Here is a 27,428-nt window from a genome sequence, read left to right as displayed (position 1 = left end):
TGGGTAAAACAGCCTTGCCACCAGTTCAGTCCTGATGTTCATCTACACAACAGAGCTTTATCCAACAGGGTTCAAGAACACAACAGCGGGAACATGCACCACATTTTCCAGACTGGGCAGCTGCATCTCACCTGTTTTGTTACAACTGAGTGAGTAAACTGGTTTTCAACTTTAAACGTTTCAAATTTCAGCCTTACACTGAGGAAACAACCCGCTGTTGTGAATATCCAAATATCCTAAAACCAACACCCTCTGTCTCTTAAAGCCCTGATTTTCAAGCACCAACACCTTCAGAAGAACAACACATTGTATGTACAGTATGTACTATGTCGATATCAAGAAAAGCTAGCAGAACCGGTTATATTTTGTGTTAACTGAAAAACCACCGAACACAAATTAATTATCCCGTAGCTCGTTTAGCACATCACCAGACATGTTGGAGCCTGACACATTGAACACACACAGCTCCACGAAATAATTGAGAATCACCTAAAACGAGGCGCCCCCCGTTGTGTCCAGGTGCGCCAAAAAGAGCCTGGGCGCAAAGCTCTCTAAAAAGTACATGTTGCGCGTGCCAAGGTATGAGTGAACAGTTTGATAATTTTTTTTTGGAGGAGGGCGGATGGGGGGGGGGGGGGGGGGGGGTGCTGTGAGAATGACAGGCGTCAATTGTCTGAGTCTGACGTTAAACAAGAGTTGGCAGCGGTCCCGGTTTTTTTTAGGGCGGCGGCTTTATGACAGGCGGGGCGAGGAGGAATGTCTAATCATAACCACATTTTCATCCCAGTATGGAGGGCGGGCATTGTTTAAGATACAGTCTGTGCAGGCCACAGTTGCAGGAAGACAGATGAAAGTACCGTAGACTTAGAAAGACGAGGATCCTTTGACTATGATGGATTACGAGGACGCCATAGCGTTTCTGGGTCAGTGGGGCCGTTTCCAGCAGGTAGTCTTCTTCCTGCTGTGTGCCAGCATCGTGCCCAATGGCTTTGGTGCTTTCACCCTCATTTTCGTGGGAGACGTACCAAGTCACCACTGCCTTGTGCCCGAGTCCAACCTCACCGATGACTGGCGTCAAACCGTAATTCCTATACAGGTGAGCCTGCGCCCCGCGCGACATATGTAATTTTTTATTTTGTGCGCACGAGACAATTGACTATAAATCTTGGATTCGCACCAACTTCCCTCTGAGTGATGTTTATAGCAACGCAATAGAGCCAGACGGAAATGACTACAGTAGCCTATACTAGAACAATGTGTACAATGTGAACTAATTCAGCAAAAGGCTCTATAAATGTTCTCATTTTAGGAGAAGGGGGGAGCCACGTCGTAGAGTTTAAAAACAAAAAGCTCCCAATTAAGACTTCTTAATGAAATATTGTTTTTCACGTGCACTTTGTTTACTGATGCAATTTCTGGCTTGGACTAAAACATGAACTGCTTAATACAATGGGAAGTCTCTCCCGGTTTAAAGTCTGCATATTACTTATTACAATTAGGATTAAAGCCACCTCGACTCATCTTAACTTCAACCAATGAAGTGGTCAATTCCAGGATGATAGTTCAGGAAGACAGTATAGGCAACATGAGAGAGTGCCATCAATTACGTGATGGGTTCACTGCATGATAAATGGAGAAAGTCCTTGGGACTGTGACGCGTAAGTATAATGGGCTGCTTTGTGAAACATAACAGCAATAGTCACAAACCAGTATAAATGGTAATCACAAGGTTTGCAAAGTCGTTTTGTGATTTTACTGCAGTTTTTTTCCAGAATACTTTGTTATAATATTTTAATGATGATACTTGATTAAGGTTTTGTAGTTTATTTTTTTCTGCCTCTTCTTTATAAAGTCAACTCCCTGTTGAAGTGGTTTGGCAACCTACAGGGTGAGGCTATGTAAGTATACTGTAGAAGGGTAGCGTAAGGACACCATTGTCTTGTTGCATCACAATAACCCTCCTTGGCTATAATTCCCTCTTTGTCTGAGAGAATGTTTTGAATATTGCCAGGAAGTAAATTATTTCTCGGTTTGTACATCATTTGTGCAGTCTTAAATTCTATAAGACCCATGGACGTCAAAGCATGTGTCCTTAATTCTGCATGCTGGTGTGTTTGTGATTGTTTGCTATCCTCATGGCATTTTTTTTATGTGTAAAGTGTAAAATGATTTTGTACATGTTACCCCATATCTCCAAAGTTATTGTTTCAGTAAAACAAATGCATATGCAAAATACAGAGCGATGCTCCAATATTTGCCTTGCTTTTCATACAACTGCAATGCTCACTGGAATAATTTTTTGGTCTAATATCACACCCAGAAATGTATTTTCATATCCTCTTTCTATATTAAAATTATCTGTATCATTAGTTTCTATTTTATAATTTCCAAAATCATAAGCCTGCTTTTGTTCAAATTTTATTCTCATTTTTTTAAAAACTATTTCAATCACTTCCAAAATCTGCTGCAATTTTTTCTTCCGTTGTCTGTACAGTAAATAGACAAAAATGTCCGCAACTTTGATACCCTACATACTGTGAGTCCTTTATTTATAAAATCAACAACTTGGGCCGAATGCAGATCCCTGTGGGACTCCACATGTAAAATCTACATGTTGATTTATACACGCCTATCTATACAAACTGTTGCCTATTTTAAATAAACCCCTCTAATACCTAACCCTTTATGTTATACTAAGTTATCTACTATATCATGATCAGTGCTAACAAATGTTTTGTTTTTAGATCTACAATTAATTCCACATACTTCTTTTGTCTATACAATTATTTCTCGTTATTTGCAAGTAAATGTTACTAATAACACTAATGCAGTTTGTGTCATTGTGACTGTGAGGTGGTGAATGGGAAACAGGAGCTGAGCAGATGCAGCAGGTACAGACTGGATGTGGTCAGAAACCTCTCTGCTCAGGGACTCATTCCTGGCAGGGACGTCAACCTCACTGATCTGGAGCAGGAGGGCTGTGTGGACGGGTGGAGTTACAGCAGAGACATCTACCAATCTACCATAATCTCTGAGGTGTGTGTGTGTGTGTGTGTGTGTGTGTGTGTGTGTGTGTGTGTGTGTGTGTGTGTGTGTGTGTGTGTGTGTGTGTGTGTGTGTGTTCTAGAGCCACATTCTGTGCTTATAGTCTGCAGTTCCCCTCCTAATTCTCATTTCCAATCTCCCAATCTATGAATTTGTCTTGCACCCTTTGAGGTGTTTGCCGTCTTTGCATATGTACCATCAATCCTGTTCCCGTCTGTATTGTATTTGCCTTTAGGCAATGTGTTTATGTAAGGCATGGCTTGTCATGGGTTTATATTTGTATGGGCTTAAAGAGGAAAATATTTTGAATGTAACCCCTCCTTATAATGTCTCTCTCTCGGTTTAACCAGTTTTCCGTTGTTCAAGTAAATACAAACAATACTTGTACTTTTAGGAGAGGTACATGAGTACACGTAAGAAATACAAGGCTACACAATAGATGTGCCATGGCTAACACATGTGCATCGACACAGGGTTCAGATATGGACACTGAATAGAAAATACATCCAGTCATTCAAAATCATTTCCTGTGTAAACAAATTAAGTGGATTAAACAAAGGAATGTCAGACTCCATTTAGCATTTCTTTATAAAGTACTCTTGGATGGTGGATAACTCCAAATACCATGCTATACACACGTCATAGACTTTACTTCCCTATTGTAAATTAGAAGGGAAGAATAAGAATAACCTCAGGTGCCCAATATAATGATGCACATATTATGGCCAGTCTCAGGTGGATGCTGGGATGTGGTTTAAATTGCCATGATTTTATATGTGCACTTAAAATAACAACAAATAGAAAGGAGCACATGTCCGCACTTGCCATAGGATCTTCATAGGATATCATACGAAAAGTAATGCACAAAAATGTGTATATTGTACAAAATATGATGTTCTATTAAATTCCGGCAACCGGAAGAGGATCGGGACGGTTACATTAGGCTTAGGAAACAAAAGGTGCCTGTTGGGTGTAGGCAACAAAACTGCCCTTACATGACAAAAGTATATAAACAACAATGCTACAGCAATGTGCATCTGCAAGCTGGTAACTCTTTTTTTCTAAACCAATAGGTATACAATTAACAGCAGTACAGATCACCCTGTGTTGTCAGTTTAGGGATTTTCTTTTGTAGATCTTGGTGTTCTTGCAGCCATGGGCTTTTCGGTTTTGCCCACCACACCTATTTGCCAAACTCATGTTTTACCTGTTCTGGTAGACGGGTCTGACGCCTCTTTCATTCAGCCTAATTTCCAGCATATCTGGCCCCCATGGTGGTCCAATCACAACCATCAGGCAACGCTAATAATATGACTCGAGATGGACTCACTGAAAATATTGTTGGTATTGGTCATTTTATGGGATTTTTTAACAAGCAAAATATGAAATACTGCCAGCCCAATCAGACAATACTGTAAGTGTCATATAGAGCCACAGAGAGTATATAGCATTAACATAGATATCTCCTTGGCAGTTTATTTAACTGTTTACATGTGGTTATTCCAGTATGACTTGGTGTGCAGTGAGGAGTGGAAGCAGCCATTCACCACCACAGTTTTCTTCATCGGAGTTCTTCTTGGATCCTTCTTCTCAGGACAGCTCTCAGACAGGTACTGAAAACACCAGCTCTAGGTGATACACCACATACAATATATGCAGTGCTTCTAAACCTTAAACCCCCTATATACTGCATAGTAGTAACTGACTAATTACTGCACTTAATATAGTATATACCTTTTTCACAGCAGACATTTTAATTCATCATAATAATAAAGCAAAGGTGGAATTGATGACGTTAACAATGGCTGAGTTCTAGTTATTCCTGTGAGCCAGCATGCACAATACCAGTGCCTCCCGGAAGTGAAATGCAATCATCAGAAATGTTTAGTACACCTGTGCTTTTACTACTGGGACATGTCAAGATGTCTGCTGTGGAAACTCGTTTCAGATCTTGCTGTAACTCCATGATTGTATATGGTGAAAATAGTAAGCTACACTTTCAATAATCAAGAATGGCAAAGATAGCTATTATTCTTTTATGGCGATATTAGTATAATGTTACACAGGTATGAACATCCATTATGTTGGCTTTTGTATTGTTGTGCCCGTTCCTTGCCATATTATGTAACAGACCTTTTCCAGTGTTAGACTACATAGTGATGTGTTATACAGTATAATCCACAGTGGGGGGATGTAACTACCGGTAAGTTACTACGAATATTTTTACATTGTGGTATTGCTACTTATGCTTGAGTAAGGAATATCAGAACTGTCTCCGCCACTGATGATGTGCAGTGCTTTATACTTCATTAGGCACTAGGATACTGTAAAACATTTAGCAGGCATATTTAGCGAAATCATTGTAAAGTGTGTTCCATATGTTTGAGGTCAGCGCATCTGTACATCAAAGATACACGTTCACTATAAATACTTTGGTAAGCATTTGTTTTTCTCATTTCTACTTTGGTTATTTAACTTCCCTCCTAGATTCGGAAGAAAACCTGTTCTCTTTGCAACCATGGCAGTTCAGATGGTGTTCACCTTTATTCAAGCCTTCTCCACTTCATGGGTTATTTTCACCATCCTCCTCGTCATCAATGGTTTGGGACAGGTGTCCAACTTTGTATCTGCTTTAGTGCTGGGTACATATGAGCATTGCATTATATAAACTACCACATACATACTGCCACAGTAGTTTTATATATTTGAGGGAAGGAATGTAGATGGTGTAGATGGTTCAGTAAGTTGGTTAAAATGCTGTACATGTCAACTTGCCTTTCACTGGTTCACCACATGTCCATATGTTTGTTTGTTTTTTATCTCTGTGTGCAGGTGCTGAGATCTTTAGTGGCGAATTGCGAGTCCTTTACTCATCCCTGGGCACGTGTTTAAGCTTTTCCATTGGCTACATGATGTTGCCTCTCTTCGCTTACTTTTTGAGGGACTGGAAGTCTCTCCTGTTGGCTTTGTCTTTGCCTTGCCTGTTCTACATCCCCTTCTGGTGGTTAGTTGCTCTCACTACAATAAAGCATACAGTGAATTACAGTGGCGTAGTGTAGTTGTGCTAGGCTCCGGTGCAAGTCTTGCGCTGGGCCCAGTGTCGTAAGGGCGGTGCTTCCAGTGCAACGCACCCCCTTCCCGCTAACATTACACTTTTCCACTACTTCACCATCATGTGATAGCCTGAGAACAGTTCATTAAGAAATAATGTAGAGCTGACTGATGTTTTTCCACTATCTCACACATCACAGTCATGGTTGTGTATAATCCCATCCAACTCATATATTTGCTCCTCCTTTTCTTTAATGTATGTCTATTTGATTTCAGTAATGATACTTTGGCCGTGAATAAAAAACAGATTTCCCAGCAGTCCATGCCCTTTTGTAAATGTTGAGAATAAAACAAAATAAATGAAGTAATTGTGATTATGATTATTTTTATTTTATTTACCGTTAAAGTATCATTACTGAAACCATATAGACATACATTAAAGAAAAGGAGGAGAAAATATGAGTTGTGTGGGATTACATACAACCATGACTGTGATGTATGAGAAAGCGGACAAATACCAGTCAGCTTCACATTACTTCTTGACAAATGATCTCAGGCTATCAAATGGAGGATGGTAACGGAACAGCGTAATGTTTCCATGTGTTTTTTCACGAGGGGCGGCCTTTCATGGCCCCTGGGGATGTCGAGGGCCCCAGTGCGTCGCACCTGCTGCACCATCCTTATAACCTGACTATCGCCAGATGAATTCATTCCCACTTGCTTCTGCCTTGACTCAGCCTAGCTCCAATGAGTGAAGCAAGGCGGAATGAAATTTGTCTGGCGAGTGTCAGGTTACCATCCTCACCTATGCCCCTGATGACAAAGTCTGGAGTATCTGAATTTTTGTTGTAATGAAATATCTTAAAACCAGTAAAGCCTTGACTCTGTTAAGAAGAATGGTAGAGTGACTCACAGACTCACTAAATAACTGCGCAAGTTATTTCAATTTGGGTGAAGTTAAACACGAAAACCAAGTTTGCAAATTAAATTCTACACCTGTTTGACATATTTGCATTTCAAAGTAAGACATTGTCCCTGTAAGTTGCATCCACATTCACATTTAAGACTTGATTATATGATATAGATTTTTTTAAAAGGACACACTGCAATCCTTATTAATGACTAAACTCTTTCCCAAAAGAGGTTTTATAACTTGTATTCACCACCTTTGTTGCTTTGTCTTTTAAGCCCTTCAGATCCAGCCTGAACCTCATTTTTTCTCTCCCTGTTTAATACTGAGGCAGGTTCATCCCAGAGTCTCCTCGGTGGCTGCTCTCTCAGGGAAGAGTAGAAGAGGCTGAGGCCATAATGAGAAAGGCTGCTAAGTGGAACAAAGTTCAGGCTCCGAGGGTCATTTTTCGGGATTACAGTGTAAGTCCACTTGATGATGCCTGTAGTTGGCATTCACTATAGAACAATAACAATAATTGTAATAATGATATTTATTCAGGAAGCTTTTTTCATGTTACAAAGTGCTTCACAATATAAAACAAAGTCATGCAATCGATGAATAAAATTTGATGTATAAAAAACAATAAAGTGTAGGAAAAGTTAAGAATAGGAAAACCTGTTTTTTTTAATGTAATGAAAGACACTTGAAAAAAAAAAAACTAAAGACAAAAAAACACACTCACATGCAAATTCTGGAAAGACTGTTATGAAAGTATGTTAAAGAATAGACCTAAAGATCACTGACTAAGCCGACCTTATTTTCTCAAGGCAAGGCACAGCATCCTTATTTATATAGCGCATTTCATACCAAGGCAACTCAACGTGCTTTACATGAAGACAAAAAACAAAAGAAAATCGTTCCAGAGCCTCAGGGCCCTGACTGCAAATGCTCCTTCCAATTAAGTTTAACTTCTGTGCCTGAGGAGCTCAACGTACATGCCGACATATACAGTGCTAAAAAGCTCAGAGATATAGCAAGAACAGAGGCCACGAAGAGCCTTAAAGGTAATCAGTAAACTCTTCAGATCTCTTCTAAAACATACTGGGAGTCAGTGTAAAGAGGCCAGGACAGGAATGATTTGATCCCATCTCTTGATTCTGAATTAAAGCCTGGCAGCTGAGTTCTGTAAAGTCCAAAGTTGCTCAGCTGACTATTGGCAGTAATCCAGGCACGATGAGACAAAGGTAATACACATATGATTGCACAGGCTTTGTGGTGTGCTGCTCAAAATTTGAATTGCTCTCAAACCAGACGCCAAGATTCTTTGCAGTAGGTTTGTTGTTTTTCAATAGGGACCAGCATGTTTTCTCTGCCATGTATGTTGAAAATTAGACTACCAAGAGACCAAACAGACAGAAGGTGAGTCCTGGGTTTTTGTATTTTGCAGGTGCATCAGACAAAGACACAGTCTAAAGAACGACACAATGTCTTTGACCTAGTGAGGACCAGCAGCATCAGAAACACAACACTCATTCTCAGCTTGGCGTCGTAAGTAAAAACCTTTTATCGCCATCATAAACTTACAATGTCAGAGAGGGTCTATTGCACTACGACTCAAGAAAACACATGACGAAACACTACTACATGAAGAGATTCTCTTCACAGATTTGACAACACATTGGCAACTTACAAGCCATCGACGTTAAAGTTCCTGGATAAAATCTTTGTTTAAAGTATTCACAGCGGAAGGGTGATTTTGGGGACTGCTTATGTGACTCCCTTCTGTACAGCATTTGCATCTACCAGGGTTTTGTTTCGGGCCTCTTCTGCTAAGTTTCTCTATTCAGCAAACTATATAGAAAACTGTGAATGACACATTTAGCCCGTCTATAATTTAAAATTCAAAACATAAATTGCGACGTATGATGCAGTTTTGTATGTCCATGGACCCAGGAATCAAGTGGCTGATTCAGTCATTGAGTCATTATCTAATGTTGATTCATTCTGAAATGGTCCTCAACAATAATCTACCTATACAAATAACCTACATACACTCACCGGCCACTTTATCAGGTGCACCTGGTGCTTAATAAAGTGTCAGTGTGGTCTTCTGCTGCTGTTACCTATCTGCTAGAAAGTAGGTCCTGTTGTGTGTTTACAGATGCTCTCCTGCATTCCTCTGTTGTAACCAGTGGATATTTGAGTTTCTGTTGTCTTTCTATCAGCTCGAACCAGTCTGGCCATTCTCCTCTGACCTCTGGCGTCAACAAGGCATTTGCGCCCACAGAACTGCCGCTCACTGGATATTTTCTTTCTCTTTTTGGGACCATTCTCTGTAAGCCCTTGAGATGTTTGTGCGTAAAAATCCCAGTAGATCAACAGTTTCTGAAATACTCAGACCAGCCCGTCTGGCACCAACAACCATGCCACGTTCAAAGTCACTTAAATCACCTTTCTTCCCCATTCGGATGCTCGGTTTGAACTGCAGTAGATCATCTTGACCATCTTTACATGCCTAAATGCATTGAGTTGCTGTAATGTGATTGGCTGATTAGAAATTTGCGCGAGCAGTTGTACTTAAAAAAGTGGCCTGTGAGTGTATACAGTATTTATACAACTTGTTACTGTACAACTGTTACTTTTGGAAAACAGTAGGCCTTTCTTTTCATACAACACTCTGTTTTATGACTGTGTCTTTGCCTCGCCCAGGTTCACTTCGATCACTGGATACTATGGCCTGTCTTTCAACACAAGCCAACTCCATGCTAACCCCTACATCAGCTGCTTCATCTCAGCAGCTGTAGAGGTACCAGCATACATTTCCAGCTGGCTGGCTCTGAGATACTTTCCACGACGGCTGTCTGTCATTTGTACCTTGCTCCTTGCAGCAGCGCCACTGTATGTCATTCAACTGGTGCCTGAAAGTAAGCAGGAAAAAAAAATCAAAAGAACAAGTCTGGGTAAAAATGAAGCTATTTATCAAACTCTTGGATTGAACAACAGCTAAAACTGGGGAGGAACTAATCACAAACTCATAGGGACATGATCATTTTTAATGGTGGCATATTGCGAGTCGGGGATTGGTTATCTGTTACTTAAGCATTTGTAATCTTATTAGAAAGTGTCACTTAAGGAGAATGTGCTTGCATGATACAAACACGAGTCACAGACTGGTATGTGTTGCTATTCTGTTTTTAAAAACAAACAATTTCCTTATCCTTTAGGTCATTCGAATCTGTCTCTTGCACTGGAGATGTTGGGTAAATTTGCGGTTACCACTTGTTCGTCCCTGATGTTTACCTACATTTCAGAGCTGTACCCAACAGTGCTCAGAAACACGGCAACAGGGATGTGCAGCACTGTTTCCAGAGTGGGAAGCTGCATTTCACCGTTTTTGTTAAAGCTGAGTGAGTAAACTGGGTTTGGATAATAATTATTACCGTTTATTACATTTTACTTATTAAGCAGCTGTAGTGACGTGCTGACGTACCCGCTAGTTTGGAGTGCACACACAAAAAGCACCCAAGCTCCTCTCCCATCTAAATCTCCCCTCATGTTTTTTTTTTTAGGTATGTACCTCTTGTATCTTCCTTATATTATACTGGGGACTCTGGCCTTGGTGTCTGCCTTTGCTGCTCTCTTCCTACCAGAGAGTTTTGGACGACCTCTACCTGAAACTATACAACAGATGAATAAGAGAGAAAGGTAGGCTGCCTAAAAAGTACAGCTTTTGTTATGAAGCTTCACCTGTGCCGTACTCATTTTATACATGCTATAAGTAACAATATGTGGTGGATAGATGTAATGAGCATGGGGTATGTACAACATGATCAACTACTTTTATTATCCTTAAGTGATGTTTCATGCAAAAATGTCAGATATGTCATGGTTCTCTGAATCCCAAACGGTCACGGGCAACGGTCACGACATTGACTAGTTTACCTGATTATACTTCAACTCAAGTAACTTAATGCAAGACCTTTATTTAAATTGGATATTGTTACAGTGTGGTATGAGCACTGTCACTTAAGTAAAGGATCTGAATACTTCCTTCACCAATGGCTGTGTAAATAGGCAAGTGTTTGCATACAAGTTCACCTGTTGACTTCTGCTGCCCCCAAGTGGGCAGAAAAAACGCAAGTTCAAGGATAATCTTTATTTTACCTCTACTATATTTAACACTGTAGTGACACCAGTCAATGCAGTGAATGCAGCTACCGGTACTTGTGATGATGATAGTTGAAAGCAGCAAAACAATGTTTATACTTTTCACTTATAATTGCCCTATCTTCTATGCAAAACACTGCAACCAATCATGTTTTGTTTGTTTGTCTTTTCTCCTTCTAACAGGATAAAGTGTCCATGCATCGATGGAAAAGAAACCTCAGTACCTGTGGTACTCCTGAACAGTCCACTATGATTATCTAGCACTTAACTGATGTAGGTGATGTGCTGATATTGCTATTGAATAGCATTATTACTGTTTACCCTTTAAAATATTTGAATTTTAAAGTTTAGTACAGTATTCAAATGAACCTAAAGTTTTCCTTTATCATACATTTGAAAAACAAGTCTTTTCTAAGATATGTGAATGTAAAAATGTAATGGTGTAATTAAAATTTAAAGTGCTTTATTTAGCCATTTCCAAAGACTTGTTTGTCTTACTCTGTTTTCTCATTTTTGACACTGCATATACATGTATGTGTTAACAAGTGACAGATCAACACGCTCTTGCATCTGAAAACTGTTTAACTGTGTAATGTATAACCTGACAAGGACAGTTGAGAACTCTAAGACTCGATACAGCACAAAAGCTATGTAGGGCTGGTACCTGCAGGACATTTTCTGGCATCTGTCTGCACAAAGACTTGTTATTTAGATCTTACATAAGGGTGACTTGTACTTATATAGCAGACATATAGGACATCTACATACCATCTAATGTAACCATTCACAGCTCGGGGAGCAATTCAGGGTTCAGTGTCTTGCCCAAGGGCACTTTGACATGTGGACCGGGGGAGCTGGGGAGCTGGGGATCAAACCGCCAATCTCTCAAATGGAGGGCAACCCACTCAACCACTAAGCCACAGCCACCCCTTTACTGTTGATGAGAGGGACCAAGTGTGTCCACATAAGGCCTACAAAAAAAAATCAGGGAGTGCTGTTCAATTAAGCTAGGGCTCATCTACTGCCTCAACAAAAAATCCTGTTTTGCTCATTCACACTTTGCTTTGGAACGATGTGCAGGCTTCATTCGTGCCTGGTTTATTTTCATGATAGGAGGGTAGCCTGATGGTGTGTAGTGGTTAGCACTGTCGCAGCACAGCAAAAGGTTAAGTTTACTTCATTTATTGGGGATTCTAAACTGATTAAATAAATGTGAGCGTAAATGGTCATCTGTCTCTATCTTGTGTCAGCTCTGTGATAGTCTGATGACCCGTCCAGAGTGTAGGCCTACACTGCCTTTGCCCAATGTCAGCCAGGCTCATCTCGGGAGCGTAATTATCTTCCCCGCTTTGTATGTGACTGGGGAACTCCGATGTTCCCCGCTTTTCCCAAAAAAGGTCCTATGTTCTCTGCACTGTTTCTGACCCCTTTTTTTTTTTTAAAGGGTCCAATGTTCCCTCCTTGACACAGAAAGGTTCCTATTTACCCCGGTCTGTTATTTTTTCCACAATCAGTGCCGAATTCCATGGCACATAGGTCTATGTAGACCCTAACCCCACCCCTTAACCGTATCCTCTAGCCCTAACAAAATGCTGAATTAAATCCGCAAAGGCAGAGGCTTATGCGACCGGGGAACATAAGACCCTTTTGGGGAAAGGCGAGGAACATCTGACATTTTTTTTTTTTCAAAAAGGGGTCCAATGTTCCCCGGTCACATACAAAGCAGGGAACATAGGACCTGGGGAACATTGGTACACTACTGAGGTGAGCCCAGCTGACATTGGGCAAAGGCAGAGTAGGCCTACACCCTTGGCAGGTCTTCAGACTGTCACAGAGCTGACACAAGATGGAGACAAATGACCATTAACACTCTCATTAAATCAACCAGTTTAGAATCACCAATAAATGAAGTTAACTTAACCCTCTTGCTCTGCTGCAACAGTGATAACCACTACACACCATCAGGCTGCTGTCCTACAAGGTTATTATTGATCACAAATACACTAACACTTAAAAATGTTCCTAACGCTGCTTACAACTACATTAGTGTGTGTATTACTAAACATAGGGATGACCCCCCCTCACCTCCAGCCCCTCAAGGGAGCACAGATGTAATGTTTGCACACCCCTGCCATAAAAACGGAGATTAGTGTGCTAAACATGCCGGTTTCAAGTTTGTTCTTTATAGAGAACATTCAGTCAGAAGTTGAGCAAAAATACATTAGACATGACATAAGTGATTAGGAAAAGTGCTGATCTCCCATGTCAATATTTGCTTTGGCATGTATAGTGGGCGTGGCTCGCTGGTATAATGATTTCTTTTTCTTGCAGTAGAAGACGAGATAGTCTGTGAGATAAAGGAGTTGGAGGGGACAGTTTCAGATTCTGAAATGAAGATTATGATGACACCATAGATTTTCTGGGTCAGTGGGGGTGCTTCCAACAGATTATCTTCTTCCTGCTCTGTGCCAGCATCCTGCCCAATGGTTTTGTCGTCGTTTTGATTGACATACCAAGTCACCAATGTGTTGTTGCCGAGGTCAATCTAACCGAAGATTGGCGCGGCGCTGTCATCCCGATAGAGTTAGGGCCTAGTTAAGAGTGTTGTGTTGTTTACTCACTATGAAAGTTGCACTTATTGAACAATTCCACAGTCTTACTCGTATTTAGTTAACAATATAACTATAGACGTTAAATATTTGAGCGTAGGCTTCAAACATGCTCTAACACAGCAACCATTCATTACTTCAAACATCTGATTTTTTTTTCGTCAACACAGAGACCTGTAAAAACGGATGTGACTCTATCACATCATGAATCTTTGCTCAAATCCTTAAAAGGGAACTATAATACTTACTCTTCTCTTTTCACAGTGCACTAAGAACACTACCTGGCCACCAAAGCGTTTTGTCCTGGGGACAGTGTGTGTATTTTTTATTATTCTCTGCAATGAAGTGTATTAACACAAAAACAGCAACAGTGACAGTTCAACTTAAAACACTGTGCTCGTCACTGTCAGTGTTTTTACCCAGCCGTCCAATCATAGTGGATAAGGAGTGGAAAAAATAAGCTATCCGCTGTCACTTCCTACCTGAACATCCACAGCACAGCAGTGGGACTGTAAAAAATGCTGCCCCCTCCGAAGTCTGGCGATCACTCTGGCGGTCTCTGCTGGGCATGTTCAGAAGTGGCATTTTCAGCTGAGATAAGTCGCTTCTGTGGACACACAGCCGATTGTCGACCAAATAATCGACAAGCCGTTCTGAAGATGTCCGCCCTAGAGTACCTGAGGTTTTTACAAACCTTACAGACCATCTTAATACTGGATGTTCAGTCAAGAAAATAGCAGCATAAAAAAGTCATTGATTATTCCTTTAATATAACGACCAAAACCGATCCCTCTCATGCTTATCACCATGGCTCAGAGTCAGTCTTTTTCCTGAATGTACCATAATACAGTTCAACAAGTGCAGCTTTTTTTTCAGTTTTTCTGCCTTCTGAAACCAACTGATGCTTTGTTTTTTTTGCGTTTTGTCCCAACAGCGTGAAGTTTCCATTCATCACAAGAAAAGAACATCCAAAACCTCAATTATGAGTGTCTAAAACACTGGTTCTGCAACTGTGGTACTTGTACCACTGGTGGTACTCAAGCTCTCTCTGGTGGTTCTTGAAGGACTCTCCAAAATAAATAAAAAAAGGGAAACATTAATTCCAAAATAATTTAATACTTAGAAAATACTTCAACTTTTCGGATCCTTGAAATGTGATTTAAAATAAGTTTAGCATTTCCTGTCATATGATTGTTTCTGGAAAGTTTCCAGCAATTTACCAAAAATTGTTGCCTCGAGGACCTGCCACCGGCCGCCCCTGCCGGCACTGATTGTTGAAAAAATAACAGACCCCTGCACAGAAAGGGTCCACTCTTCCCCGGTCAAAGCGGGGAACATAGGATGCTCCCCTTTGAAAACACTGACATGTCAGTTCTGGTGCTATCCCTTGGCTGTGGCTGAAGACAGTCAACAAAAAATAATCTTCTGATAAGGAATAAACTTTCCTGTCCGTAGCTGAATAGTGTCGCTCTACTTTTTTTTAACATTTGTAATCTGCTGCTGAGTGATTCATTCAGGGACAGATGTTTTTTTCCCTTTCTATTGTTAGACAAACCATTTCTTACATTTCAGGTTTATCACATCTGTTGCTCTGGAGATGCTGGGTAAATTTGGTATTACCACTGATACATCCCTGATGTTCGCCTGCACAGCAGAACTTTACCCAACAGGGCTCAGAAACACAGCGACAGGGACATGCACTGTTTCCAGAGTGGGCAGCTGCATTGCACCTTTTTTGTTACAGCTGAGTGAGTAAACTGGTCTTTAATAGTAATCACTGATTGTTTAAACTGGATTTATATTAGCACATTGACACACTTTAGTGGATAAGCATCTGATTTAACATATTTGTAGTTTGGATGCTCTGTACACACTGATCAATTAACGTATTGTAAATGTTTACAGTGCACATTTTCTGAGGTGGTACGTCATGTACAAAGTTTGATAACCACTGGTCTAAAACATTACTTATAGGAGTAATATTAAATGAAATAAATATTGCACTATTACGTTCAAAAGTTTAAATATTATTTGTACTGTTTGAAAATCAATCACAGAATTCCAATCAGTACAACTGGATTTAATGACATGACCAAGAAGTGAAAAATAAACTACTGGTGATAAAAGTGAATAAAATAATTAAAATTTGATATATAGTAAAAAATATCCACAAGAAACTGACACATGCGAGTGTTAGATGTGAAGGGAATTATACAGTTGTGTGTATATATTCAGCTGTAAGTACAGTATTTAATCTTATACAGTAAGAAGCAGTTTTATATAACAATTGCACTGACACTGAGCATCTGTAATGCACAGAGGATGGTTACACTTTTCAACCTTTCTTTTTACAGTATAGTAGTTACAATAACAATATAGGTATGATGTTTATAACTATGTGGAAATATTACTCCAGTTTTTTGGAGATGTTTTAAGGCACACATTTTATTATATTTACCAGAAACATGGACAGAGACATGATGATTGTCCAGTTTTTCACCTCAATCTGGATATCAGTGCTTCTCCTCAACTGGAGACTTCCTTCCAGCATCATTTTCCTTTTCTTCAGTGTGTGTGGGTGTATAAGGGGTCTTCTGACAACATCTAGAGTTAAAAAAAACAACAGTGATAGTTAGCAGTTTTGGGCGTTACATGAATGAAACCAGTCAGAGTGTCATCTCCCATTCTCATTAAATGGGTTAGAAGCATTGGCTTATCACCAATAACCTATTTAAAGTTGTAAGATTTCCATCTATTTAAATGCCTTTTGAGTTCATATCTATCAAAGAGTGACTTAAAACACAATGACCCACTAATGAAAGCACTTCTACTTGCCTTTTTTACCGAGTATTACAGTATCTGTCTGTGGCAACATTCGCGGGCTAGATGTAAATAGTGTGTGTTTGTACTGTTTGTGTGTTTTAGAGGGCAACATAAAGGTGATGGACTGGTGAATGTCTTTCAATCAAGTTTACAAAGGAGCAGAAAAAAATAAATTAAAAAATTTTCAACACAAAGTGACTGTGAATGTAACAAGATGGAGGGCTCTGAAAGTACAGGCTCAAATGCAGTTACATCCTACCGCCCCAGAGACCGCTAGAAACAACGTATCTCAAATCTCATGGAGTACAACTTTAACTGATATTTTTGTTTCACCAACTCGCAATCCATCCACAATTAATTAACTGTTGGTCCGCGGACAGTCCGTACATCACTAATCTTACTATCTGAACAATGTGCCCTTTAAATAGCAGAAAAACAATGCACTTGACCACACCCCATTTTAAAACCAACACACCCATAGTAGCACAGATAGGTGAATTTACCTATTGTCTGCCTGAAACTACTGGGTGAGAGAAAGAGCCCTACATGGGGAAATGCACTTATAAAGTATAATGAGAAAACTAATAGACCTATTGATCTTCTCATCAAGATCTCAGTCAGAAAGTGAAGAAGCGCATTCCCCAAAATGTCAAACTATTCCTCCGTGTTAAGTAGGGTTTCTTTCTGAGCACAGTGTTTGGACTGCCAGAAGTTACTTATTGAGCAAGTTCCAACTATTTTTTATGGTCAGTTGAGCCAGACTGTAAAACAGTCAAAGGGCAATGTTTTTGAGTTAATCATTTTTAATCTGGCACCTGTACAACAACAAAAATAAATGGAAATGTTCTTTGCATTACAAATGAGATGCATGTTTTTATGTTTTCTATCAAGTAAAATAATTGTGGGATGTTTTACACAAAGATTATGATTTTTAATTATTATGATTCTTAATGGCTGTAGACAATAAAACATCAAACCTAGATAAATGTTCTGAAAATCAACATCAATCAACATAAAAATAGAGAACCAGACAAAAATGTAAACTGGATGACAGGGAGGCTTCGTCTTACCCGGGGAAGTGTTGCATGTGAGTGATGGCATCAGGCAGAGGCATTCCATAGCTCTCAGGCAGCAGGAGACTCAGCAACCCGGTCAGAGCTGTAAGGCTTCCTATGAGGATGTAAGGCAATGAAACGGAATAGCTTCCTGTGGCAACACATCAAAGAAGAAGACAGTGAAAAACAACCTCGGCCAGAGCAGTTAAGAACAAAGAGAGAGACTTAGAGTACTTCAATGTGGCTGCATCAGTAGTTCAAAGATTTAGTGGGTTGGATTTAAAGAAACTTTTAAATTTTAACTGAAAGCTTTGGGTTTTTTTTCAGCAGAGAGGTCTATCCCAGCTGAGTGCTAATCAAGCCTGCTTTTATGTTTTTGTTCCAGTGACTTTTGTTCTTCGTTTTTGTTTCTGTAGAGGCACCAGCTTCTTGTTAGCCTCTTTTTCTAGCAGTGTTAGTGGAAGTCAGTTGGGAAAGAAACAGCTTTTCTTAACAGTGCATCTAAATAATTCGATTCACTTCCATGCATGGGAAAATATAGGTAATGTCAATTCTGATAAATATCCCTTTTTTAACCAAAACAGTGAGTGATGTGACATGAAATGACTGCACTTCTAGGCAGAGGCGAGAGCATCCTTACTTAAGTAAATGAAGTATGGGGCAATGATGCTGCCTATTCTGGAGGCCATGGAGCAGGTTCCCAAAGCCGTGGTCCTCAGAACAGTCGGGTAGACTTCGGCTGTGTATGCGTACACAACAGCAAATGCTGCCGTCACTGCAAACTTCCCCATCATCTCAAATGTTATTGCCAGATAAATTAGGTCTAGAGGGGACATAGCATTACATTGTTAAAGGTTAAAGTGGGTCTTTTCTCAGATTAAAGGGTATAGCTGCATGTCAAGTAACACATTAGAAAAGCTGAATGGAAGAAATTGAATGTGCTTGCAAATGAGCAAAGAAAGTATTGCACCGGAACATACCATATAATGATATTAATGATCTTGCATACAGTAACTGAACAAACAAGAGAATGACCGTGGCAATCGTACTTGCTGGTATGAGCTGTATGAAGAGTAGAAACAATCCTCCCATGAAGAGGGTTGAGGCGAGGCACAGTCTTCTGGAAAACCAGCGAAACATAACCCATGACAAAGCGTAGGCTGGCATCTCTACCAGAGCTGACAGGAAACAGTTGAAGTATGCATTACCATGAAGGTTTGCCGTGTTCAGGGAGAGAGCAAAGTATGCGATGGTCACAGTGTTCCTGTGGGGATAAATGTTAAGCATAAATATCAATCTAGAAGGTGTTTTTTATCGTGTGTACTGTAGCTATCTGGCATGACACTGCAGTGTAGTCAGAAACCTAAGGAGATTTCCTTTTATCAGTGTCTAGAAACGGTCATCTTTTATATGGTTAATGTATGTGAATATATAAAATTTGGATGAGTTGTACGGAAAGGGAGCGATTTTCACACCTGTACCTGACTAGATACTCACTGAGAATTCCAAGGCCTGTCAGCAAAATGTAATATATGTGTGTCAAGAAAGGGTAATGATTGACTCTTGAGGTCGTATTTGGCTGCAGAAGGCAAAAAAATAAAATAAATAAATAAATAAAGCTCTAAAAACCCACTGAATGCTTACTGCTCTGCAGTAAATGGCAGACAAACACGGTTATGCAAGTGAGCAGTGGAGCATTTAGCAGCTAAAGAGCCGGATGTTTCCCTAAGAAATTAGTGGAAAGCAGGACAGAGCTTAAAGGAAAAAGGGAAAAAAAATCTGCTATTGTAAGTTTAATTTAACAGCATATGTAAATGACAGTTGCAACAATTACTGTCTGTCCATCGGAGCAGTTTTATTTAAATTGATAAAAACTTTGGCAGACATTTGGCTTTTGCATCCTTGAGATTCTTTTTGGACTACATAAAGTTAGTAAGAATGACATGCAGCCTGGAGCTCATCCACCCACTACAATTAACTCATGTTTTTGTTTTCTTCTAAAGACTAAATGGAACTTGGAGGAAGTGCACAAGAAGAATAACGACATACTGTGCAGTTACATAAAATCTGATTTTGATCTTAGTTTTCAGGCTTCACAGCACCTGACAGGTCATTATTTGTTGTTAGTGAAATGGGCTGACATGTGGTCGAAGTGACGCATGAATAGGCTGAAACTCATGTCTGTGTGTTTGTAACAGCGTGTGTTCAGTATACGTCTACGTGTGTGTGCTTAGGTGTGTGTATTTGTGCATGCAGGGTCACTGTACTGAATGTGGGGGTCAGGTGGGACAGCAGGGACTCACCAGACCAGCCACAGCGTGACAGAGATCCAGCGGATGTTCCGAGAACGAAGCAGGTCACAGATGTTGTGGGCCTTCCTCTTCTCACATTGAAGTTCTTTCTGTGGGGCAGTAGAGCCCGTGGAACAACAAACACTTAGCAAGCAGAGCCATCAGTCTAGAAATAATTGGTCACGCTTGTGAGTGCGTGACCACTTGCTCTTGCTTTGAATTGAATTGAATTGAATTGCTCAGGGTACACATGCGTGTGCACATATTCACACATGTAGTACCAAATGTCAGGATCAGGATTTAAGGAGGCAAAAGTTCAGAGTGCAATGAGGGGGCAAAAATTCAGATTCTGATTTTTTTTAAACGCAAAAATCCTGTATCGGCCAGGCTGTCATTAGGAAGATACATTTTTGTCCTTTCATCCCGTTCACATTTAGTTTCAGTTGTGTTATTACAGTATGCTGCTACTATTAACAGTGTTACCATTATATTAGATTATATTTGTAAGATATTCATGCATTAATGTGCCTGCTTCATTTATTCAAGCATGTTTTTTACTTTTTTCCCTCTGATTGTTCAGTTCCTCAACTACTTATTAGCTCCACACAGCATCTGTACACAGATGATCACAAAGCTGCGGGTGAGCATACATAAAAGCTAGTCTTAAGATTATTCTGCAGTTGTGAGCAGTAAATGATTACATCACACTGAGCAGTGAACCCTAAACGGCGCACTACCTTGAAAGTTAACGTGACAAGATGAAAATGGACAAAGAGAAAAGCGGTATTGGTAGGGAAAACAGGTATGAGCTGGTTTAAGGGCTTGGGTTAGGTGTAAAGGTTATAGGGTTAAAGAAGACTTGTGTAATAATTTGCTGAAACATCCAAGTGATTGTTGGATGTGTTTTTTATATATTTAAGCTGTAACTGGGGTGCCGTCTTGGACAGGTCTCTCTCGAAAAAGATTTTAAAAATAAAATAAATTAAAACTTTCAGCCATTTCAAACTCTCTACAAACAAGGTCATTACTATTGTCATTGACTTTGGTTAAGTTCTGACTATTATAGTACGGTGCAATGATGATAACCTGAAATGAATGAAAAACTAACGTCATATTTCCTATTCTCAGTAATGCAGTAAACTTATATGAAAACCCTCCCCCAATAACTTCAACAACTGGCAGCGTGGCACTCCAGCTCAGTGGTTAGCATAGTTGCATCAGAGCAGGTACTGGGTTCAATGAGTTTGCATGATCTGCCCATGAAGTGATGTGCTCATTACCAGTCAGCTGGAGCTGGTCAGGAGTTGGATAATCATTAGAATCAGGTGTGTTAGAATAGGGAGAAACCAAAAACATGCAGGGCAGTAGTTCTCCAGGAGCAGGGCTGGTAATTTTATATATGTGACAATGATAATAGTACTGCCTTCCTGTCAGCTCTGATAAATGAAGGCAAACGTATGCTTTTATGTGTTATTCATAAATATTAGTTGTGTTTTGTAGTTGATGTTGTACGGTGATGGCATGAGTTGCTCATCCGGATGGGAAATCAACTTGGAAAAGGTTAATACAACGGCTTTCTGCTACGATCTATGGCTACGATCAGGAATATGATCGAGACTACGTGGACTAGCAAGACCATCTTTGCATCCATCTCTACATCAGAGAGTGGCGGAATTGAACACCGCCTGTGATTCAAGCATCTTCTCTGCCAGGCATAATGTTGGCCAGTGTGTAAGCGTGGGACGGAGAGGTGGCCAGCATCTGTGCCCGCATCAGTTTCCAGGGGCATGCAGGGAGCTGTGGTGTTGTTTTCACCCGGAATTGGCTGGGTCCTAGAGTAACTACTAACGGCACCATTCAACTTGGTAACTCTTTTTCTGTGTGCTAATCTGTCAGGCACACTCAATTTCATGTGACAAATAATAATAAATGATTGCTAAATAATGCATTTCACTTAAACAACCTATTTATTAACCATATTATACATGTGATTACCACATGCCCAGGACTCACAACCTTGGTATTTATGCACTTACATGAGGAACTTTTTCAGTGAGCTCTTACCTGCAAAGGACTAAAGATGACTGATGGAGGCTCAATTTTGTTTGTCTTAGCAGCATCTCTCATTATAATCTCGGCCTCTTTAAATCTTCTTTGAGCGAGCAGCCACCGAGGAGACTCTGGGATGAACCTGCCTCATTACACAACAGAGAGGAAAGAGAGAGGGACAGATGTTCAATTCCCTGGAACAGAGGAACACATACTGTACACTAAAGGTACTGTTAAGGCCATATTTTTAGTTCTTATAATGCTCAAATGAGTTCCTCCATAGCTTTACAGTCTTCATAAAGTTGATATACTGTAGGCTAATGCTGTTGTGTTTATTAGACTGGCATTAGAGAGCGGTGCAATCAATATATGTTCATTCATTCATTTAATATTTATTATAACTTTGAAATTCAATAAATGATACAATTTTATTGTGTTTGTTTAGTCTATAAATAGATTTTAAAAATCAAGTTTTGTCTGACCAACAGTCCAAACACCCCAACCATATTTACTTTACTATCAAAGAAGTTTCTGCAAATATTCACTTATAATCACTTATCAAGATAGATTTAATTTAATTGATTCTGTCCATCAAATATCTCAATCAACTTACTGTTTCCATCCTTGAATAGTTAAAAAACAATCTTTCTAGATAGTTATTTTTGCAGGAATAATGCTGATTGATTGACCTGAAAGTACTGCTTTACCAGGTACTCTGACAGAAAAATAATTTCTTGCCTTTATACAATTAGTTGACATCATAGATGGCCAATCATGTCACTCATGTTCATGCAAACACACAGGCAAACACACACCTACCTACCACCAGAAAGGCACATAGAGGACGCCAGGCAGGGTGAGGCCGAGGAGAAGCTTCCTCCAGTCCCTGAGGAAGTAAGCAAACAGCGGCAGCAGCATGTATCCAACACCAAAGAAAAGACACACGCCTGCGGTGGAGAAAATCGTCCGAACGCGTGGGCCTAATATCTCTGTCCCTGAGAAAGTGGGGGATTCAAAATACATGGAATGAATGACACTTTTGCACTATGGTGAACAAGGTAGTGACTAAACACATCTGAGAATCAGTGAGTAGAAGTGATCAGGAGTAGCCTACCTAGTACAAACGCAGTAACATAATTGGAGATTTGCCCCACCCCGACAATAAAGAACAAGGCGCAGAACACGGTCCAGGATGGAGAGAAGACCTGGATGAATGTGAACACTGTGTGGATTGCCATGGTAACAAACAACACTATTTTTCTCCCATACCTGAAAATGATACAAAATACAGGTAAGCACCAAGTAAGATCGCTGTGTAAATGGGAAGGTCAAGTTAGAAGCTTTTTTCACCAAAAACACTCTAACTACCTGCCCGGCACCAGATAAGGCGGGTGGTGGTGGTGGTGTGGTGTGTGTGTGTGTGTGTGTGTGTGGGGGGGGGGGGGGTCTACATAAGGGGAGCACTGCAGAAAAAGGCTTACAACTGGAGTGAATATTTAAAAGGTTCTTTGACCCTAGAAGAGATTAGAGAAAACTTTTGTCTCATAACCTGTCAGAGAGCTGTCCCGAAATGAAGGAGCCAGTAAGAACACCAAAGAAGAAGAGAGAAGAAGTCAGTGGTTTCTTCCATCTGTCCTCACACACCAGGTCCCACTGCGAACACACACACACACACACACACACACACACACACACACACACACACGTACATCAACGCAAAAAGTGTTAAATCCTGGAGTTGCAATTTCTGTACCACTAGTATGTTATAAATTATTATGTATGTGTGTGTGTGGGGGTGGGGGGTGGGGTGGGGTGTATATATATATTCAACTTAATTTTGCCTCAATATTCCCTGGTGTCCATTCCCTGGATATTGAACTGTAATTGTGTAGCCCATATAAGGAGGATGGACAAAATATTAGAAACACCTAAACGTGATCCATTTCTGTCTCTTGTTTTCCAATTGGTGATATCTGGATGATGGAGCTGGAAAATATCTCTAAATCTCTAACATCAAGATGAAATGCAGTTTTTGCAGTCATGGATAATCACAGTAAGTTATTCAAACTCACCCACCCCACTCAATAAGGAATCTGTGAAATAGCTGTCAGATATTTAAGTATACATGTTTTAGTAACCTAAACTTAACTTATGTTAAAATAAGTAGCCTAAGGGCGTTATCCTTCAGCCAGCCTGTAGACAGCACACAAATAAACACAAACAATGCAAATTAATTCTCTGTCATCATGAGAGCAGCTGCAGCCTCCTCTACTGTACAGTATAGCCCACCCTTCAGGAGCAGCACGACGTTGGCAGGACACAAACCTCAGAAGTGATGGTAGAAATGTACACGCTCTGGTCGTACTCCCACCCATCCAAGCAGCTTTCTGTTGCCACATTAGATATGTTCACATCAACGCCGGGCAGTAAGCCTCTGTCCGAGAAGCTCAGTATATCTTGGAGTTTGTATCTGGCGCACTTGCTTGGCACTAATGCGCCGCTCTGGCTCTCCTCCAGCGGGATGCTGCTGTTCCTCCATGCGTCGGAGAGGTTGGCGTGCGCGGGGATGAGGCATCGGTGTGTCGGCGTGTCGGCGAGGAACACGACGGCTAAGCCGGTGAAACCGTTAGGGACGACGGTCAGACAGAGGAGGAAAAACACCTGCTGCTGGAAAGGGCCCCATTCCCCGAGGAAGGCGGTTGCAGCTTCATAGTCGGTCATGTTGCTTGTGGCTGCGAAAGCACTCCGGAGTGGATGGAGTACTTTGGACTGAGCTTTTCCAAAGCAGTGGTTTTGTTTCAGCTACTGAACCAACCCACCCACCACCCGCTGTATTCATTTTTCTCTGTGGTGTTCTTAAATTAACCGATCCTGATGATTAACTGTTTGTATTAAACCGTACCACAGTAGCTTTGGGGAAAAGGCCTCCATTTTGCGCAGTCAAGAAACAATCCTAGATTCAGATCATGTCAAAACATTTTGATTACTTGAATGTCTATAAGATATAACCTAGTCTCTGTGCCTAGGTCCAACTTATTTTTATTGATTAAAAATGACCTATTTTTTTCAGTTCCAACATAAGAAATAGCCTACAGTCAGCGTCAGAACCTATAATCATGACACGTCATGGTATACACGTGGCTTCATTTGAACAGGGACAATGCACAATGAAGATTAACATTAGGTTATATAAAACAAGGAGATATGTAATGTAGTGTCACTGGGTTTAAGATGCTTTTTTAAGGCTTTGTAGTCCCTGGGCATGTGTTCATAAAATTATGAAATAGTAAGAGAGATTACACATTACACACACCAACCACAGCCCATATAAAGATTACACACACAAAATAAATCATTGAAAGAGTGCCAAAAGGGTGTTAGGCAGGTAGTCAATAGACACACGCCACCACAGTTTTCCAAAATCCTGCAAGGTTGCTGTGTTTGTTTTGTCTAAAAAGTTGTAGATGTAGTGATTAGTTCCATTGGGAGATTATTCCATTGATTTATGGTCATAAAATAACGGATGCTTTGCCAAGTGAGGTCTTGTGTTTAGGAATTCTGCACTCCCCTTGGTTGACTCAGTGCCTTGTGTTATTATTTCTTAGCTGATTGTCAGAAAGTTCCTCTGGGGCCAAGGAGCCACATCTTAAAGATTAACCTTGCCCTATATACAGAGGCTATGTCCCCGCGGGGGAAAGGGGGGTCTGAACATCTAAAAGCTGGGAACCTGAAGATTAATTTGTGATGCAGCTCAGCACCATGTAAGATTTTACAGGTATAAATCTGTTGTCAAAATTATTTCATTATTTAAAATAAACTGAGAAATAGTATAAGGACTTAGCCCCATATGATTTACCTTGATGATGACCACTCTCATGCTCACATATGTCTCATAGGGTGTTGCAGCAGTTTTTGGGTTGATACCATTTGTTACACAGATTTGTTTCTAAATTAAATCATTTTTCACTACTCAAGAATTGATAAAAAGAAAATGGTTAAAAATCACTCCAAAATACCACATTAAGACACTCGGACCTTGAGGAACACCACAGAAAAAAACATGTACTGTTATTATGTATCAAAATTTTTTGACATTTGGAGATTTCTGCGAGAATTGCATTTTTCAGCAATTGGATGGTGGCTCGTATGAACTAATTTATCTACCCTCAGTCACACAAAAAGGAAACCAATGATCATGTTGTGAAGCTCTCGCTGACCCAGACAGCTGTATCATGAGCAAGCGTCAAAGCACAAATGACTGTGTTGGAAAAGTCCGTCATTATGTGAAAGAGGAAGAGAGAGGGCAGACTCTCTCTCCCTGCCACAATAATAACCTGTAACTTATGATGACTTCCACCTTCCCTGTAGCTCACTTGCCACACAAGGCTCAGATGCACTCCGCAGCCTTTTATCTTTGTGGTGACAACTGTAAGATATATTGTATCTTTGGTGCAAGGTCCAAATACAAAGCACTACTTTCTTTTGTTTCCTTTGACACATTAGTTGGTCTGTCAAGTGACTTTCTATCTCACATATGTGTTTGAAAGAAAAGAGTTATACTCTTGATATACTCGCTGGCATAATTTCTTCAACAGCTGACTATATGATACAATAAATGTTTCTAGCTGAGAGTTAAGGCAATTGAGAAATTGTATACCACTCATGTCTTTGTGGTTAGAAGGGAAACATTCAGCAGCAGCTTAGCTGAGCATAGCGAAAAGATTGGATATGGGGGAAACTCAGTCCAGGAGTAACAAAATCCACCCCCCAGCAGTTGGTTAATGTTATATCTTGTTTTACAAGATGCTATATCTTGTTTGTTCAATCTGTACAAAAACCAAAGGGTAAAAATGACAATTTGTTCTTCCTGTTTTGGATTTTCTTGATTCTGTGCAGTTGCCAGGCAACCATTATGGACTCCATCAAGTGGCGAGTCGAGTGGAGCAGTGTGTCCCCTAGCGTCCTTGCATCACCTGGTGGAAATGCACTGTAAAGTCCTGAATGGAGGGCAGGATGGAACCAATTATTCTTTTCTGCAGTCCTGACTGTCAGTTGCAGAGTAGAACTGGATCAGCAGCTCCTGGGGTAGGTTTCATGAGCTGGCGCAGTAGGTACATCCTCTGCTGGAACCTGTTTCTGATGGTGTCGGCCATTGGAAATCCACTTAAGGTCCTGCATGGGAGAAGTTAGATTCCATAAACCTGTATCTAGAGCCGACACAGTACTGTTTAGTGATAGGAGACAGTGTTCAAGTTAAGTCCACTGTCATCTATTTGTGAGCATGTTCAGCTCCAGGTTGTTATGACTGAACCAGTTGGGCCAGCTGTATGCAGACCGATGACTGTTGTGTCATCTGCAAATTTCACGGGTTTAACAGACGGGTCTCCTGAGGAGCAGTCAGTGGTGTAGCGGAAGGGGAGCAGTGGGGAGAGCGCGCATCCCTGGG

The 27,428-nt window shown here is 40.5% G+C and overlaps 2 protein-coding genes across 2 annotated transcripts; one reads left to right on the top strand and one right to left on the bottom strand.

Annotated features, from left to right (window-relative positions):
* Nucleotides 1-796: 796 nt before the first annotated feature.
* Nucleotides 797-11,637, top strand: LOC310956696 (organic cation/carnitine transporter 2-like). The gene is made up of 11 exons (XM_083927031.1): nucleotides 797-1,096; nucleotides 2,854-3,036; nucleotides 4,552-4,655; nucleotides 5,533-5,687; nucleotides 5,878-6,049; nucleotides 7,341-7,467; nucleotides 8,436-8,536; nucleotides 9,698-9,912; nucleotides 10,213-10,395; nucleotides 10,558-10,693; nucleotides 11,339-11,637. Exons 1-11 carry the CDS (start codon nucleotides 890-892, stop codon nucleotides 11,406-11,408), a joined length of 1,653 nt encoding a protein of 550 aa, XP_083783157.1. The 5' UTR covers nucleotides 797-889; the 3' UTR covers nucleotides 11,409-11,637.
* A 4,640-nt stretch (nucleotides 11,638-16,277) lies between these two features.
* LOC310956851 (organic cation/carnitine transporter 2-like) lies at nucleotides 16,278-24,703 on the bottom strand (the record flags this gene model as incomplete). Its single annotated transcript, XM_083927226.1, has 10 exons — nucleotides 16,278-16,368; nucleotides 17,658-17,793; nucleotides 18,283-18,465; nucleotides 18,692-18,906; nucleotides 19,946-20,043; nucleotides 21,998-22,124; nucleotides 22,806-22,977; nucleotides 23,097-23,251; nucleotides 23,532-23,635; nucleotides 24,308-24,703. 10 exons carry the CDS (start codon nucleotides 24,701-24,703, stop codon nucleotides 16,278-16,280), a joined length of 1,677 nt encoding a protein of 558 aa, XP_083783352.1.
* Between the last annotated feature and the right edge of the window lie 2,725 nt (nucleotides 24,704-27,428).

This window comes from Echiichthys vipera (genome assembly GCF_963691815.1).
Source record: "Echiichthys vipera genome assembly, chromosome: 14".
NCBI lineage: Eukaryota > Metazoa > Chordata > Actinopteri > Perciformes > Trachinidae > Echiichthys > Echiichthys vipera.
Note: the sequence above shows the minus strand (reverse complement) of the source record. Positions and strands in the feature narration are given on the sequence as shown.